Raw genomic sequence first — 18,752 nt, 5'->3', positions numbered from 1 at the left:
TGATGCAAACAGAAAACCGAACGCTCATTAACATTTTTGCTTTCTCAAAACCAGAATGTTACCTTGTCCAAATTTATTTGCTGTATGAATTTCAGAAGCTTCTTTGAAACCGAGCATTCTGCAAACCACTTCAGCATCTGGCTTGTCCCATTTATCATCGCAAACCGTTCCCCATAGCTGGTCATAGAAAACTTCCACCCTGCCTTCATGAGGTCCTGAGCCATTCACCAGTCTTATGACAGGTCCAATTTCTCCTAATGAAAACATTAACAAATTGATTAACATCAAACCAAAATACATAGGTTAAGTAAGTGGGCAAAAAGTTGGCAAATGGAGTGTATTGTGGGAAAAGGTGAAGTTGTTCATTTTGGAAGGGAGAACAAAAGAACAGAGCTTTATTTAAATGAAGAAAAAATGCAGAAAGCTGCAATCACTGAGTGTCTTTAAAACAGAGATAGATAGGTTTTTGATCAATAAGGAGATCAGGGATTATGGGGAGAAGGCTGGAGAATGGGGATGAGAAAAATATCAGCCATGATTCAATGGCGGAGCAGACTCGATGGGCCGAGTGGCCTAATTCTGCTCCTATATCTTATGGTCTTATGGTCTAACACAAAGGAACTTGGGGGTACCTGTGCACGAAACACAAAGCTAGCACACAGGTGCAGCAGGTAATCAGGAAGGCTAATGGAATGTTGGCCCTTATTTCAAGGGAGTTGGAGCAAAAGAGTAGGAAAGGCTTGTTGTAAATGTACAAGATACTGGTGAGACCACATCTGGAGTACTTTGAGCAGTTTTGGTCCCCTTATTAATGAAACATATTATTCCATTCGAGGCGGTTCAGAGAAGATTCACTAGGATGGAGCGATTGTCTTATGAGCAAAGGTTAAACAGGTTGGGACTCTACTCATTGGAATTTAGAAGAATGAGAGGCAATGTCATTGAAACATATTCTTAAAGAGCTTGACAGGGTAAATACTGAGAGGATGTTTCCCCTCATGGGAGCATCTTGGACCAGAGGGCTTAGTTTCAGAATGAAGGGGTACCAATTTAGGACTGAGATGAGAAGAAATTTCTTCTCTCAGAGGGTTGTGAGTCTTTGGAACATCTTGCCACAGAGAGCTGTGGGGCAGAGTACTTGTGTATATTTAAGGCTGAGATAGATGGACTCTTGACCAGTAAAGGAAAGACGGATTACAGGAAAAGGGCAGGAAAGTGGACCTGAGGAATGTCCATTCAGCCATGATCCTATTAAATGGCAGAGCTCGAGGGTCTGAATAGCCTCCTCCTGTTCCTATTTCTTATGGTCTTATGGTCTAAATACATCTTCTTTGTACTAAAAGAAATAGATCAGGTGGATAGAGTTTTTTGAATGATGGTGTTTCCCATCTTGCTACCCAAAGAGACAGCAGGAAATGCATCCCTGCCAGTCACAGTCATTTAACATTCCGAGGTGCATCAATTGGCTGTACGGGTCTTTCATTCCTCCCTTGGGAGGAAGCCCTGTTTCCGAGAGCTTACAGCCAATCTAATGTCCCAGCACTGTCAGTGGCAGCAGTGGCCAGGTAAGTTTGCGTGGCAGAGTGGGGAGGTGAGACCCGAGGGGCTGGGTGAAGGAGGTGGGACACTTGATGAAAAGGCCGGGATTGGGTGGAGGGGAAGGGTGCAACCACAGAGGCAGACCTTGATGTGGAAAGGGAGCCCTCGGGGAAGGCACTGTGTCCCCACTTCCTGACCAAGGCCCGAGCAGGTTGACCTTCCGGGCTTCTCTCCTGCTCCTGAACTCCCCTCACCAGCCTCAAAATGGAGCCCAGGCAGGAAGAGGCCCTTCACTGGATAATAATTGCTCACTTCAGGGCCCTAATTGGGGTGAGGGCCGGGAAGGCCGCCCTGGATCTCGCCTATCCCACATAAAATTGCAGACAGGTTGAAGGGGGTGGTGGGAGGGTGGTGAACAGGCTACCCGGGAAATCTTACAGTACCCACCGTCCCTCACCAAGTTGAGAATTCTGCCCTAGGAAATTGCAGATGTGTTAGTCAGGAATTGTGCCTTTGAATTGGAAAATTGGAGAACATAATCCATTATTTAAGAATGAATGTAAAGAATGAAGAAACTAAGTAACATTAAACCTGTGAATTTAACATCAGCTGTGGGAAAGGTAGTGGAATCTTTCCTTGGAGACAGGGTGGCTGAGCACTTGGAGGAGTCTGAGCTGATCAAGGAGGCAGCATGAATTTGTTGTCTGATTAATCTTGTTCAATTGTTGTGAAGAGATTACGAACAAAAATGAAAGGGGACAAAAGTGGAGGTCACCTTGTGATAGCTATTGTTTGAGAGATAGGAGATCAAGAGAAAATAAAACCATTGTAGTGATTTATACACAGTAGACTTGCGAGTAAATACTTTGGAGGATGAACAAAATATCACTGTACAGCACTGTTAGAAAAGTGTCAAAAGCAACTGTCAAACCCGTTGAAAGGAACCTTCAAAAGCAAATATCAAGCTGTCAACGCAATTAAATCTTTGAAAAACCTGCATGGAGTGTTCACTCTGGTGACATAAACCTGAGGCTTATCATTGCTGGATTAATGCTGCATTTCACAATCTTCCATTCACACAGTAGGCAGCCTGCATTTCACAGCCTGAGCGACAGCTACAAATGGTTATACTTTGAAATGGGACTGAATTACAATTTTTTTAAAATAAAGGATTGAGCACTTGAATTAATTGTTTCTATAGTGGATTATGTAGGTGAACAATATGTAGAAATAATAAACAGATTTTTATGAATGAAAGGTTTTTGTTAGAAAATAAAGTGTGCGATTTTCCCACCACGTTGCGTCCGCCACCGATCTGTTGTGCCGCGAGTATCGTGGAAGACACCCAAACGTGGCTTTACGCTGGGTGCTGGGCCAATGAGTCATGACACCTGCTGCAATCTTGAGCACATCAACATAATTATATTCAAATGGGCCATGAGGCTCCCAGGAGTCTTCGGTCACACCGGCGAGGCTTCACCCAGGCGCTGATTGATACTAATCTACACAAACGGAGACCAGAGATGATGGAACTCCGGGGAATTTCATATTGCAATGCCTCTGGCACCCGGAAAACCTTGCAGTGCCAACTACTAGGGTGCCAAGTTGGCACTGCCAGGGTGTCAGGGCAATACCCAGGTGGCAGGTTGGCAGGGCCAAAGAGCAGGGCCTGAGGGTGGCCATGCCCATGAAAGGGGGGGTCTGAAGGGGAGGACATGAAGAGGGGTGGGATGAAGGGGGGTATGAAGGGGCATTGTGAAGGTGGGGGGTTGAAATGGGATGGACTGAAGGGTGGGTTCCTAATGGTGTGACCCCATAGCAGGGCATGCCCACTTGGGGGGGTTGGGGTGATGACCCAATGTCCACAAGGATGAATGAGTGTGGATCGGGCCACCCTAATGCTTGGCTGGTAAAGGGGGCTCATGCTAACTTCTATTGATGAGGGGGAGGTTTCCCCTCAGGGGTCAAAGGGTGGAGGTGTTGCCCATGTCTGCAGAGGGTCACATTGTCCATGGATGGGGGATTTGAGATCTGGGCACCCTTCCAAATTCGTGCTCCAATCTCTGAGAAGCCGGTTTGGCCAGCGGGTTTAGTTCCCCACTGCAGAAAAGAAACGCTGGTGAGAAACTCCCCAAGCCCCGCGAAAATGACTCCGTGTGGGTGAATACGGATCTCACTCAAAAAGTCAGTGGGAAACACCCCGTCAAACCCACAAAAAATGACAGGACATGATTCAGAAATCAGGGGTGTCATTCTCCGACCCCCCGCCGGGTTGCCGGGGGCTGCCGTGAATCCCGCCCCCGCCGGTTGCCGAAGTCTCCGGTACCGGATATTCGGCGGGGGCGGGAATCGGGCCGCGCCGGTTGGCGGGCCCCCCCGCTCGGTTCTCCGGCCCGGATGGGCCGAAGTCCCGCCGATAAATTGCCTGTCCCGCCGGCGTAAATTAGAGTAACTATTTACCGGCGGGACAAGGCGGCGTGGGCGGGCTCCGGGGTCCTGGGGGGGGCGCGGGACGATCTGACCCCGGGGGGTGCCCCAAAGGTGGCCTGGCCCTCGATTGGGGCCCACCGATCCGCGGGCGGGCCTGTGCCGTGGCGGCACTCTTTCCCTTCCGCCTCCGCAACGGTTTCCACCATGGCGGAGGCGGAAGAGACTCTCCCCACTGCGCATGCGCGGGAAACTGTCAGCGGCCGCTGACGCTCCCGCGCATGCGCCACCCTGACATGTCATTTCCGCGCCAGCTGGCGGGGCAACAAAGGCCGTTTCCGCCAGCTGGCGGGGCAGAAATTCCTCCGGCGTCGGCCTAGCCCCTCAATATTTGGGCTCGGCCCCCAAAGATGCGGAGCATTCCGCACCTTTGGGGCGGCGCGATGCCCGTCTGATTGGCGCCATTTTGGGCGCCAGTCGGCGGACATCGCGCCGTTTGGGGAGAATCTCCCCTGAGGTTATTTTCCATTTTGCCAGCACCTGGGGGTTTCCCGACGGCGTGGGGCTGCCACACAATGGGAAACTCCATTCGCCCTCACTGAACAAAGAACAATACAGCACAGGAACAGGCCCTTCGGCACTCCAAACCTGTACCGGTCATGATACCACCCTTGGCCAAAATCCTCAGCACTCCCAGGCCATTGGAGATTACTGCGTGATCGCGGACAGGGACAGATATCACTCTGGCACACCTCCTGGCAATGTGCATCTGGCCCCCTTGGCATTGTCACGGTGCCTGGGTGGCACTGCCAGGGTGCAAGGTTGGCACTGCCAGGAATCAGGTTGGGGGGGCATTGCCAGATGAAAGGGGTGTTCCCGTGAGCCTCTCCAGGGCGGGAGGGCGTGGTGAGGGGGGGGGGTTAAAAGAGCATCGGGGAGCCTGTAAGGGTGTGTGGGGGGTGGGGAGAAGATCAGGACAGCCCTCTAAAGGGTGGCACGGTGACACAGTGGTTAGCACTGCTGTCTCACAGCTCCAAGGATCCCATGTTCAATTCTGACCTTGGGTGACTGTCTGTGTGGAGTTTGCACTTTCTCCCTTTGTCTGCGTGAATTTCCTCCAGGTGGTATGGTTTCTTCCCACAGTCCAAAGATGTGTAGGTTCGGTGGATTGACCATGCAAAATTGCCCCTTAGTGTCCAAGAAAAAAAGGGATAGGTCAAGTTTATGGCTCATGGGGATAGGGTAGAGGTGTGGTCTTAAGTAGGGTGCCATTTCCAAAGGCCGTTGCAGACTCGATGGGCCGAATGGCCTCCTTCTGCACTGTAAATTCTATGATAAAATGGCACCCTGATCTGCAAAGAGCCTTTCTTAAATCGCTCTAGGTGCTGCCTCAACGGGGAGAAACTCTGTTAGGACAAAAAAGATGCAAGCCTCCGTTGGATAGCGGGATGTTTCCTGGCACTCTAATTCTGCTGAATGGCACCCGGGATCATTTGTTGGCTGAATTGTGCCCAAAATCTGCAATAGACACCACTCTCTTATTAAGTCTCAGCATGGGGGCCCTGTGGCCTTCCCATGGTGAATACTGGGTGAGTTGGCATGGAGGGTGTAAGGGAAAATGTGATGGGTGGGAATGCATGGATTGGTATGAGTTGGCACTGATTTGGCATAGGAGTTATACATGGCCACGGGGGATGGGTAACAGCTGGCATGGAGGATATGAGGGGCCTGAGGGTGGGGTTAGAGGAACATAGGTTGTATGGAGGATAGGTGGGACCATGGTGGTTGTTTTGGACATAGGTTGTCATTGAGTATATGAGGGGCCACGAGTGTTGGGGAGAGGACGTCATTGGCACAAGGTGGCATGGATGGGCATGAGGAGACTGTAGGGAGATGAGGGATGAGGGCTGGAAGGAAGGTTGTTTTATGTTGTATTACTTAAAATAAAACTTGGACAAAGTGCTGGTGGCCTAGCCCACCTCCAAGCACAGCAGCCTCCGCACTGTTTTCGGGGTGGCCTGCCATGTCTCCCATTTTCACCTGCCCCTACCCTTGGACTGAACATCCAACCCGATGTTCCTACCTTCTGGGTCGTGTGTACGGAGCTGGGAATTATGCCGTTTCTGTGCTCCTGACCCAGGAGTGACGATTTCGGCACAAGTGAGAGGTAAACATTCCATATGTTTTTTCTGTAAAATACATTGGTGAGAGAAACAGCCCAGGTTCCATTACTAATAGGGCAAAATTTCAATCTGATTCCTTACATAGAGCTTAATGCTCTAATTATTACTGGGTGATCCCTATTCAATGTACAAACTGGAAGACCTAAGTTGTAAATGTGGATTATTCTGATTGTTTGGGAGATCCTAGCAGTGTTTTACAGCTTATGATTTATGGTTAACAGATGGTACGACTAGAAAAACTTTCATTTACAAACGCAGACCTACAGGGCCCCTTTACAAATTATCGTGATGGGAAAATCCACAAAATGTGTTACAAATCCATCTAAATTTTGCATTTTTTAAATTCTTTCACGGGATTTGTTGCCCTTTGCAAATTACCCATGAGAAGGTGGTGGTGAGCTGCCTTCTTGAACCACTGCAGTCAATGTTTTAAAAAATTAATTTACGGGTTGTGGGTGTCACTGGTTAAGTCAGCATTTATTGCCCATCCCTCATTGCCCTTCAGAAGGTGGTGGCGAGTTGCCTTCTTGAACCGCTGCAGTCCCTGAGGTGTAAGTACACCCATTGTGCTGTTAGAGAGGGAGGTTCAGGATTTTGACCCAACACCAGGGAAGTAATGGCGATATATTTCCAAGTCAAGGTGGTGAGTGACTTGGAGGGGAACCTCCAGGTGGTGGCGTTACCAGGTATCTGCTGCTCTTGTCCTTCGAGATGGTCTTGGGTTTGGAAGGTGCTGTCTAAGAAACCTTGGTGAGTTACTGCAGTGCATCTTGTAGTAACAGCAATGCAGGTGTAAAAGTTCAAAGAGATAACTGGACAGTTCCTATGATGATTAATAGAACATTAATCAATATCAAACTTGATACAGGAGCGAGAGCCAATTTAATCAGTCTATCCGATTTACAAGAAATGAAGATTAAGCCATTATTAAAAGATTATAACGGCAAAAGAATAAATACACTGGGAGTCTGTGAACTAGAGGTCCGTGTAAAGAACAAAGTGATCTCAGTAACGTTCTCAATCGTAGATGCTGAGCATGAATCTTTATTGGGAGTGGAAGCATGTGAAGCACTCGAGCTAGTGAAAAGAGTCTACACTGCAGACTGTAATATAACTACATAACAGACATCAATGGATGCAATCCTGAAAGAATTTCCTGAAATTTTTCAAGGATTCGGAATGTTATCATTCACCTACCACATGCAGTTAAAAGGCAATGCACGACCAGTCATACAAGCACCAAGACATGTACCAGCTCCACTGAAGGAATGTTTTAAGAATAAGCTGGAGAGAATGACAAAACTGGGAATGATAAAGCGCATCGAAGAACCAACGGATTGCGTGACTACATGCTTTGCATGAAGAAACATAATAATGATCTGTGTATCTGTATGGACCTGAAGGATCTCAATTTAAACATTAAAAGAAATCACTATCCTATTCCGAAGAGAGAAGATGTCAGGAGAGACTTGTTTTACAAACTGGATGCATCACAGGGTTTTTGGCAATTCACGTTAGATGAGGAGAGCACAAAGTTGTGCACTTTCAATACTCCATTTTGGTGATACTGTTTTCTCAGAATGCCATTTGGTATTTCAGCATCTGAAATTTTCCATTGGGCAATGGAATACATCATAGAAGGCATTCCAGACGTCAGAGTATACGTTGATGATATTATTGTATGGGGCTCGGGCACAACAGTGGCGCAGTGGTTAACACTGCTGCATCATGGCGCCGAGGTCCCAGGTTCTACCTTGGCTTTGGGTCACTGTCCGTGTGGAGTTTGCAAACCCGTGTTTGCGTGGGTTTCGTCCCCACAACCCAAAGATGTGCAGGATAGGTGGACTGGCTACGCTAAATTGCCCCTTAATTGGAAAAAATGAATTGGGTATTCTAAATTTACATTAAAAAAATTATTGTATGGGGCTCAACAAGAAAAGAGTACAGCGAAAGGCTTGTCAAAGTGCTGATAAGTATCAAAAAGCATGAATTGAAACTGAATAAAGCTAAAAGTCAGTTTGGTGACATACTTACAGTTAAAGGTATACAACCTGACCAAGAAAAAAATCAAGGCGATTTTAAACATGCCACGCCCACAGACAAAAAAAGGAGTCCTCAGGATGCTCGGCATGATAAATTTTGTAGGAACATTTATTCCGAATCTGTCAGTAAAAACAAAGGGCTGGATTCTCCGTCCCGCCGCGTCAGATTTTTGGTTCAGCACACCGTCGGAATTCTCCATTTCGCCGGCTGGTCAATGGGGTTTCCCATTGTGGGGCAGCCCCACGCCATCAGGAAACCCCCGGGCTGCTGGCAAAATGGAGCATCCCGCCGGCAGAGAATCCAGCCCGATGTGCCTGAGAGAATCAATAAAGAAGGACAATGTTTTCCAGCGGTCGGACAGACAGGAACATGAATGGCAAATGTTTCAGGAAGCATTGGCTACAACACCTGTGTAAACATGTTTGATCCTATGAAGAAGACAAAGATATCGACAGATGCATGGGAAGATGGGTTGGGAGCAGTGTTATTGCAGCAAGACAATGACGTGAATTGGCTTCCGAATACCTATGCTTCAAGGTCATTGACTGACACAGAGCGACGCTATGCTTAAAGAGAAAAAGAATGCTTGGGTTTGATAAATGGATTAAACAAATTCCATGACTAAGTGTATGCCCTATCTACATTCTAAGTGGAAAATGACCATTGACTACTTCTGGCAATAGTAAAAAAGAATCTAAATGAGATGTCACCCAGGATACAACGCATGGTGATGAAGTTACAAAGATATGGGGCGAAATTCCCTGGAAACGGCGCGATGTCCGCCGACTGGCGCCCCAAACGGCGCAAATCAGACGGGCATCGTGCCGCCCCAAAGGTGCGGAATGCTCCGCATCTTTGGATGCCGAGCCCCAACCTTGAGGGGCTAGGTCGGCGCCGGACGTATTTCCGCCCCGCCAGCTGGCGGGAAAGGCCTTTGGTGCCCCGCCAGCAAACGCGGAAATGACATCTCCAGACGGCGCATGCGCAGGAGCGTCAGCGGCCGCTGACGGCATTCCCGCGCATGCGCAGTGGAGGGTCTCATCCGCCTCCGCCATGGTGGAGACCGTGGCGGAGGCGGAAGGGAACGAGTGCCCCCACGGCACAGGCCCGCCCGCGGATCGGTGGGCCCCGATTGCGGGCCAGGCCACCGTGGGGGCACCCCCCGGGACCAGATCGCCCCGCGCCCCCCCCCCCCCCCCAGGACCCCGGAGCCCGCCCGCGCTGCCTTGTCCAGCCAGTAAGGTAGTTGGTTTAATTTACGCCGGCGGGACAGGCATTTTAGCGGCGGGACTTCGGCTCATCCGGGCCGGAGAATCGAGCGGGGGGGGGGGGGCCCGCCAACCGGCACGGCGCGATACCCGCCCCCACCGAATCTCCGGTACCGGAGACTTCGGCGGGGGCGGGATTCACGGCGGCCAACGGCCATTCTCCGACCCGGCGGGGGGGTCGGAGAATGACGCCCCAGGTAACCATCTCATTGTAGTGGATGCACTATCTAGTAGCACAGTGGGTAACAGCTCCAGGGTCCCAGGTTCGATTTCTGGCTTGGGTCACTGTCTGTGCGGAGTCTGCACATTCTCCCTGTGTCTACGTGGGTTTCCTCTGGGTGCTCCAGTTTCCTCCCACAAGTCCTGAAAGACATGGGGTGGGATTCTCCGCAATCGACGCGATGTCCGCCGACAAAAACGGCGCGAATCAGTCCGGCATCGCGCCGCCCCAAAGGTGCGGAATTCTCTGCATCTTGAGGGGCCGAGCCTTCACCTTGAGGGGCTAGGCCCGCGCCGGACTGATTTCCGCCCCGCCAGCTGGCGGGAAAGGCCTCTGGTGCCCCGCCAGCAGGCGCGGAAATGACTTTGCCGGGCGGCACATGCGCGGGAGCGTCAGCGACCACTCACGGCATCCCCGCGCATGCGCAGTGGAGGGGGTCTCTTCCGCCTCCGCCATAGTGAAGACCATAACGAAGGCAGAAGGAAAGGAGTGCCCCCACGGCACAGGCCGGCCCGCGGATCGGTGGGCCCCGATCGCGGGCCAGGCCACCGTGGGTGCACCCCCCGGGGCCAGATCGCCCCGCGCCCCCCCCAGGACCCTGGAGCCCGCCCGCGCCGCCTTGTCCCGCCGGTAAGGTAGGTGGTTTAATTTACGCCGGCGGGACAGGCATTTTAGCGGCGGGACTTCGGCCCATCCGGGCCGGAGAATCGCGGGGGGGGGGCCCGCCAACCGGCGCGGCTCAATTCCCATCCCTGCCGAATGTCCGGTGGTGGAGAATTCAGCAACCGGCGGGGGCGGGATTCACGCCAGCCCTCGGCGATTCTCCGACCCGGCGGGGTGGGAGAATCTCGCCCCAGAAGTCAAAACTAATAAGAGATGGTTAACTAACAGAAAGTAAAGAGTAGGGATAAATGGATGTTTTTCTGATTGGCGATCAGTGGCTAATGGTTTAGGGATCAGTGTTAGGACCACAGTTGTTTACAATTTACACAGATGATTTGGAATTGGGGTTTGAAGTATAATGTGTCAAAGTTCGCAGATGACATTAAGATGAGTGGTAGAGAAAAGTGTGTAGAGGACACTGAAAGTCTGCAGAGGGATATAGATAGTTCAAGTGAATGGGCAGATGGAGTACAATGTTGGTAAATGTGAGGTCATCCATTTTGGCAGGAATAAAAGCAAAATGGACAATAAAAAGTTGCAGCAAGGGTGTCCTTGTACATGAATCGCAAAAAGTTGGTTTGCAGCCACAGATGGTAATTAAAAAGGCAAATGGAATTTGATTGCCAGAGGGATGGAGTTTAAAATCAGGGAGGTTATGTTACAGCTGTATAGGGTGCTGGTGAGGCCACACCTGGAGTACAGTTTTGATCTCCTTACTTGAGAAAGGGGGCGAAATTCCCCGTTATCGGCGGAAAGTCCGCCGATCGGCGCAAAAAACGGCGCAAATCCGACTTGCGTCACGTCGGAAAAATGGTTCGAAAGTCTCCGGCCCGAAATGGGCTAGCAGCGACGTAACGGGATCCGCGCTTGTGCAGTGGTTCACGCCGTGCTGCGTCATACGCGCCGCACAGCGTGACGGCTCATAAGGCCGCGCTGCTCCCCCCCACCCGACCGGAACACCCGACCGGAACACCCGACTGAATGGCTGGCCGCCGCTCAGCCCCGAGGTTCGAGTCACGGGATGTGGAGGCGCTCCTGGACGCGGTGGAGCAGAGGACGGACGCCCTGTATCCCGGGCACGGCCGCAGAGTTGCCCCAAGCCACAGCCGGCGTCTGTGGAGGGAAGTGGCAGAGGCCGTCACCGCTGCGGCCCTGACACCACGGACAGGCACCCAGTGCCACAAGAAGGTGAATGACCTCGTCAGAGCAGGCAGGGTGAGCCTCCCCCATATCCCCCCTCCCCCATATCCCCCCTCCCCCATATCCCCCGCTCCCCCATATCCCCCCTCCCCATATCCCCCCTCCCCCATATCCCCCATATCCCCCCTCCCCCATATCCCCCCTCCCCCATATCCCCCCTCCACCATATCCCTCCTTCCCCCATATCCTCCCTCCCCCATATCCCCCATATCCCCCCTCCCCCACATCCCCCCTCCCCCATATCCCCCCTCCCCATATCCCCCCTCCCCCATATCCCCCCTCCCCCATATCCCCCCCTCCCCATATCCCCCCTCCCCCATATCCCCCCTCCCCCATATCCCCCCTCCCCCATATCCCCCCTTCACCCATATCCCCCCCTCCCCCATATCCCCCCTCCTCCATATCCCCATATCCTAACCTTAACCTCTGCAATGCACGCGCAACCGATGGCGTGCATTCATATACCTGCCTAACAGTGTTGCCTTTTACCCCTGCCACCCCCCCCCCCCACAGGATAAGCGCGCACACAACAATAGGGAGCATGTGAGGACTGGAGGAGGCCCCGCTGATGAGAGGCCACTGACCGAACACGAGGAAAGGGCCCTGGAACTGGCTGGCGGACCTGAGGACCGGGAGGTTGCTGATGCAGAGGTCGGGGGCGTAGTAGCAAGTGAGCCACCGACAGCCCGTCCCCATATCCCCCCTCCCCTATATCCCCCTCCCCCATATCACCTGATCACTGCCTGATGTCTAACCATGCATGCTTCATTGTGTATCGCAGGACCAAACGTCCAGGCACCCATCCCCGCAGATGCAGACCGCCCACAGGATGCCCCTCGGAGGCCACGGGAGATGGAGAGACACGGACCCTCCAGCATGCGACGCACGCAGGATGCCCCTCGGAGGCCACGGGAGACGGAGAGACCCGGACCCTCCAGCATGCGACGCCCGCTGGATGCCCCTCGGAGGCCACGGGAGACGGAGAGACCCGGACCCTCCAGCATGTGACGCCCACAGGATGCCCCTCGCACACCACGGGAGACGGAGAGACCTGGAGCAACAGGGAGATGACACCCTCGTCACGTGCGGGAGCGACCACCCAGCGACGAGGGCGGCAGCCACAGGCCCCCGTCACATCCGAGCCAGGACACCACTACCCAGGACACCACTACCCAGGACACCACTACCCAGGACACCACTACCTGGGACACCACTACCCGGGACACCACTACCCAGGACACCACTACCCGGGACACCACTACCCAGGACACCACTACCCGGGACACCACTACCCGGGACAGCACTACCCAGGAAGACGAAATACCGGACAGTGACTCCGAGTGGATGGGTGGAGACGAACCCCCACTCCAAAGTGCCAGGGACTCAGAGTGGGACGAAGAGCACGACACAACGCCACTGCTGTCACCAACACCCTCCACCATCGCAGAAACACTCACCTCGGTTGGGCACTTTAGTGATGAGGCGTCTGGTACACTCACTGGTGCGCACAACACAGCCGTCCCGGTACAGCAGGTGGAGGTAGGAGCAGCAGAGGGATCGGGCGGTCGGAGGGCAGCCCAGCCCAAGCGAACATCTGCCGCCCAGATGGATCCCGGGTTCCTGCAGTTACCACACCCACACATAGATCCGATGCAACCACCGACCCGGAGACGAGCGAAGAGGGTGACGGCCGGCTTGCGGCGGCTGCAGTCGCAGGTGGAGGAGTCCACCCGCGTCCAGGGGCTGGGAGTGGTCCTGGTCATGCGTGCCACCCAGGCCGACACCGCATGGGTGGCGTCCGCGGTGGAGGCAATGGGTGCAACGGTGTCAGACATGGGGAACGGTTTGCGAGGCCTGGGGTGTTCCGTGCAGGCGGCGTCTGTGGCCCAGGAAATGGCTGCCCTCTCACAGGAGGCCATGAGCCAGTGCCAGCGCCAGATGGCAGAGGCGCTCAACGCCATAGCCGAGTCTCTGCAGGCCATGGCCCAGTCTCAGCAGGCCATGGCCCAGTCTCTGCAGGCCATCGCTGAGGGCATCGACGCCAGTGGCCATGTGCGAGCCGGCGTCGCACTGTCACAGACAGGGTTTGCCAACCCCCTGCGCTCCATGGCTGCAAACCTGCAGACCCCTGTCGATACCAGCACGGGCCTCCAGGACTGGCAGCGCCAGATGTTGGGGGGGAGTCGGATGGCCAGTCCGTTCGCATCCCCCACCCATGTAGAGGCCTGGGGGCCATCGGGCACCCCGAGGGAGGAGGAGGTGGTGTGGTCCGTCCCGGCTCCCTCTGTAGGGGAGGTCCCGGTACACCGCGACACCTCGGACTTCCCCCCCTTCCGTCCCAGATGCATCGGGTGGGCAACGGACAGGACAGGCTGGCAGCTCGCCATCCCAGTCGCCAGGGCCGCAGCCTGGCCCATCTAGGCCAGGACGCCCCAGGAAACGGCCGCCAAAGGGATCCAGTGTCAGAGGGCAGGAATCACAGGAGTCCACCTCCAGTTCTGCTGTACCGTCTGGGGAACCACGTAGACGTAGTCAAAGGGCCCGTAAGGCCAAACAATTAGACACTGAGTAAGTTGGCACGGGTGCAGGGCACAGATGATTTTTAGGGGCTAGGGCACGTGCATGAACTCCTTTGGTTATTAAAGTCAATGTTACACCTACAGAAGCTGCATTTGTGCTCTGTCCAAAGCGTGCGGGGGTGTCATGTACGTTGAGCGCAAGTGTGTGTGTGAGGGGTGGTCTTACCTCAGCCCCAGGTGAGTCTGCCCCCTTCCCCCTGGGCCGCCATCAACATCCCCCGGGCAGAGGACGGGACCGTGCGCTGCAGTGTCACAGCCGGCTGCAGGGATGGTCCGGGTGGATGGTGGTACTGTGGCCATGGGTCAGACATCGTCCAACGATGTAGAGTCAGGAGCTCACCGCAGGACGGGTTGTCATCATCCTCCATGGCCTGCAATAGACACGCGTCCACCCGCAACTGTGTGAGCCCGGCCCGTTATGCCGCAGGTGGATCGGCAATGGGGGGGGGGTGGTGTGCATGCGGGTGGGGTGGGTGGGGTTGGGGAGGGGGGTGAGGGTGCTGGGTGGGTGGATGGGTGGTGTGGGTGGTCGGCTGTTGCCATGGTGTGCAGTCTGTGGCCATACTACCCGATTCCCACGGCCATCTAGTCAGTGAAGCGGGTGGCTATCAGTCTGTCCCGTGCCCGCTGGGCCAGCCGGTAACGGTGGACAGCCACCCGCCTGTGTCTACCCCGTCTGCCCTGACCATTACCCCCATACCCCTCATCTGGGAGGACTGCGCCTCTTCCTGCTGCTCCTCCACTCCGCCCTCCTCTGCCTGCGGCACATCGCCCCTCTGCTGGGCTATGTTGTGCAGGACGCAGCACACCACAATGATGCGGCCGACCCTATCTGACCGATACTGGAGGGCGCCCCCAGAGAGGTCCAGGCACCTGAAACGCATCTTCAGCACGCCAAAGCACCGCTCTATCACTCCCCTTGTCGCTACATGGGCATCATTGCAGCGGTTCTCCGCCTCATTGCGTGGCCTCCGTATAGGCGTCATCAGCCACGATCGCAATGGGTAGCCCCTGTCGCCCAGCAACCAGCCCCTCAGCCGGGGATGGCGTCCCTCGTACATGCCGGGGATGGATGACCGCGACAACACGTATGAGTCGTGTACACTGCCTGGGTAACGGGCGCAGACGTGCAGGATCATCATGCGGTGGTCGCAGACCACCTGTATGTTCATCGAATAGGTCCCCTTCCTATTGGTGAACACGGCCCTGTTATCTGCAGGTGGCCGCACGGCGACGTGCATCCCATCGATCGCGCCCTGGACCATGGGGAACCCGGCCACGGCAGAGAAGCCAACGGCCCGGGCATCTTGGCTGGCCCAGTCCACGGGGAAGCGGATGTAGCGGTGCGCCATGGCATATAGGGCATCTGTCACTGCCCGGATGCACCGATGCACCGATGTCTGCGATATGCCGGACAGGTCCCCACTCGGTGCCTGGAATGACCCCGTTGCATAAAAGTTCAGGGCCATCGTAACCTTGACGGACAGGGGGAGAGGGTGTTCCCCGCCAGTGCCACGCGGTGACAGGTGTGCCAGCAGGTGGCAGATGTGTGCCACGGTTTCCCGCCTCGTCCGGAGTCTCCTCCTGCATTCCCGGTCCGTGAGGTCCTGGTATGACTGCTGGGGCCGGTACACACGGGACGCCCTCGGGTGCCTCCGTTGCCGTGGGGCCGCGACGTCCTCCTCCCCCTCCTCGTCCTGTCGGTCAGGTGTCCCTCCAGCCTGGGCGGCTGCCGCCTGACCCTCTGCGGCAGCCTGCGCCGCCTCTCTGGAACGCTCCTCCTCCTCATCCTCCTCCTCCTCCTCATCCAGGGCAACATAGACATTAGCGGCTGCCGCCACGGCAGCCAACATCGCTGGATGATCGGAAAACATGACGGCCTGGTGGGGGGAGGGGAACGACGACATGTCATTATTGCCCATATCCCCTCCTCCCCCCAGCCAGGTAGCATGGACCGCATGGGTCCAACTGTTGGAGGCTGGCACCTGGTCAGGTGGACCAACTCACTTGCCCTCGCATCCCCCTCCCCGGCACAGACCCCCCCCCAACCTCCACCCTGGCATGGACCCCCCCCCAACCTCCACCCGGGCACGGACACCCCATCCCCCTCCCCGGCACGGACCCCCCCCAAGCCCCTCCCCGGCACGGACCCCCCCCCAACCTCCACCCCGGCACGGACCCCCCCCAACCTCCACCCCGGCATGGGCCCCAACCTCCACCCTGGCATGGACCCCCCATCCCCCTCCCCGGCACGGACCCCCCCCAACCTCCACCCCGGCACGGACCCCCCCCATCCCCCTCCCCGGCACAGACCCCCCCCCAACCTCCACCCCGGCACGGACCCCCCCCCCAACCTCCACCCCGGCACGGACCCCCCATCCCCCTCCCCGGCACGGACCCCCCCCAACCTCCACCCCGGCATGGACCCCTCATCCCCCACCCTGGCACGGAGCCCCCCTATCCCCCTCCCCGGCACAGACACCCCCCCAACCTCCACCCCGGCACGGAACCCCCCAACCTCCACCCCGGCATGGACCCCCCATCACCCTCCCCGTCACGGACCCCCCCCAACCTCCACCCCGGCACAGACCCCCCCCCCATCCCCCTCCCCGGCACGGGCCCCCCCCAACCTCCACCCCGGCACGGACCCCAACCTCCACCCCGGCATGGACCCCCCATCCCCTTCCCCGGCACGGACCCCCCCCAACCTCCACCCTGGCACGGACCCCCCCCCATTCCCCTCCCCGGCACGGACCCCCCCAACCTCCACCCCGGCACGGACCCCCCCAACCTCCACCCCGGCACGGACCCCCCATCCCTCTCCCCGGCACGGACGCCCCCAACCTCCACCCCAGCACGGACGCCCCCATCCCCCTCCCCGGCACGGACCCCCCCCCAACCTCCGACCCAGCACAGACCCCCCCACAACCTCCACCCCGGCACGGACCCCAACCTCCACCCCGGCATGGACCCCTCATCCCCCTCCCCGGCACGGACCCCCCCCAACCTCCACCCCGGCATGGACCCCCCATCCCCCTCCCCGGCACGGACCCCCCCAACCTCCACCCCGGCACGGACCCCCCCCCAACCTTCACCCCGGCATGGACCCCCCATCCCCCTCCCCGGCACGGACCCCCCCCAACCTCCACCCCGGCATGGACCCCTCATCCCCCACCCTGGCACGGAGCCCCCCTATCCCCCTCCCCGGCACAGACACCCCCCCAACCTCCACCCCGGCACGGACCCCCCCCAACCTCCACCCCGGCATGGACCCCCCATCACCCTCCCCGGCACGGACCCCCCCCAACCTCCACCCCGGCACGGACCCCCCCCCATCCCCCTCCCCGGCACGGACCCCCCCCAACCTCCACCCCGGCACGGACCCCAACCTCCACCCCGGCATGGACCCCCCATCCCCTTCCCCGGCACGGACCCCCCCCAACCTCCACCCTGGCACGGACCCCCCCCCATTCCCCTCCCCGGCACGGACCCCCCCAACCTCCACCCCGGCACGGACCCCCCCAACCTCCACCCCGGCACGGACCCCCCATCCCTCTCCCCGGCACGGACCCCCCCAACCTCCACCCCAGCACGGACCCCCCCATCCCCCTCCCCGGCACGGACCCCCCCCCAACCTCCGACCCAGCACAGACCCCCCCACAACCTCCACCCCGGCACGGACCCCAACCTCCACCCCGGCATGGATCCCTCATCCCCCTCCCCGGCACGGACCCCCCCCAACCTCCACCCCGGCATGGACCCCCCATCCCCCTCCCCGGCACGGACCCCCCCAACCTCCACCCCGGCACGGACCCCCCCCCAACCTCCACCGTGGCACGGACCCCAACCTCCACCCCGGCTCGGACCCCCCCCATCCCCCTCCCCGGCACGGACCCCCCCCCAACCTCCACCCCGGCACGGACCCCAACCTCCACCCCGGCATGGACCCCCCATCCCCTTCCCCGGCACGGACCCCCCCCAACCTCCACCCTGGCACGGACCCCCCCCCATTCCCCTCCCCGGCACGGACCCCCCCAACCTCCACCCCGGCACGGACCCCCCCAACCTCCACCCCGGCACGGACCCCCCATCCCTCTCCCCGGCACGGACCCCCCCAACCTCCACCCCAGCACGGACCCCCCCATCCCCCTCCCCGGCACGGACCCCCCCCCAACCTCCGACCCAGCACAGACCCCCCCACAACCTCCACCCCGGCACGGACCCCAACCTCCACCCCGGCATGGACCCCTCATCCCCCTCCCCGGCACGGACCCCCCCCAACCTCCACCCCGGCATGGACCCCCCATCCCCCTCCCCGGCACGGACCCCCCCAACCTCCACCCCGGCACGGACCCCCCCCCAACCTCCACCGTGGCACGGACCCCAACCTCCACCCCGGCACGGACCCCCCCATCCCCCTCCCCGGCACGGACCCCCCCCCCCAACCTCCACCCCGGCACGGACCCCAACCTCCACCCCGGCACGGCACCCCATCCCCCTCCCCGGCACGGACCCCCCCCCAACCTCCACCCCGGCACGGACCCCCCCCCCAACCTCCACCCCGGCCGGACCCCAACCTCCACCCCGGCATGGACCCCCCATCCCCCTCCCCGGCACGGACCCCCTCCTG

At 57.7% G+C, this 18,752-nt stretch overlaps 1 protein-coding gene across 6 annotated transcripts in view; it reads right to left on the bottom strand.

The window, feature by feature from the left end:
* Positions 1 to 18,752, bottom strand: part of LOC140410818 (scavenger receptor class A member 5-like) — a 176,738-nt gene that overhangs the window by 33,854 nt on the left and 124,132 nt on the right. For all 6 annotated transcript variants that reach the window (XM_072499467.1, XM_072499466.1, XM_072499464.1 and 3 more), the window contains one exon: positions 63 to 254. In XM_072499467.1, coding sequence (XP_072355568.1) covers positions 63 to 254 — 192 coding nt within the window. The remainder of the gene's footprint in view (positions 1 to 62; positions 255 to 18,752) is intronic.

Source organism: Scyliorhinus torazame, chromosome 4, assembly GCF_047496885.1.
Source record: "Scyliorhinus torazame isolate Kashiwa2021f chromosome 4, sScyTor2.1, whole genome shotgun sequence".
Lineage (NCBI taxonomy): Eukaryota > Metazoa > Chordata > Chondrichthyes > Carcharhiniformes > Scyliorhinidae > Scyliorhinus > Scyliorhinus torazame.
Note: the sequence above shows the minus strand (reverse complement) of the source record. Positions and strands in the feature narration are given on the sequence as shown.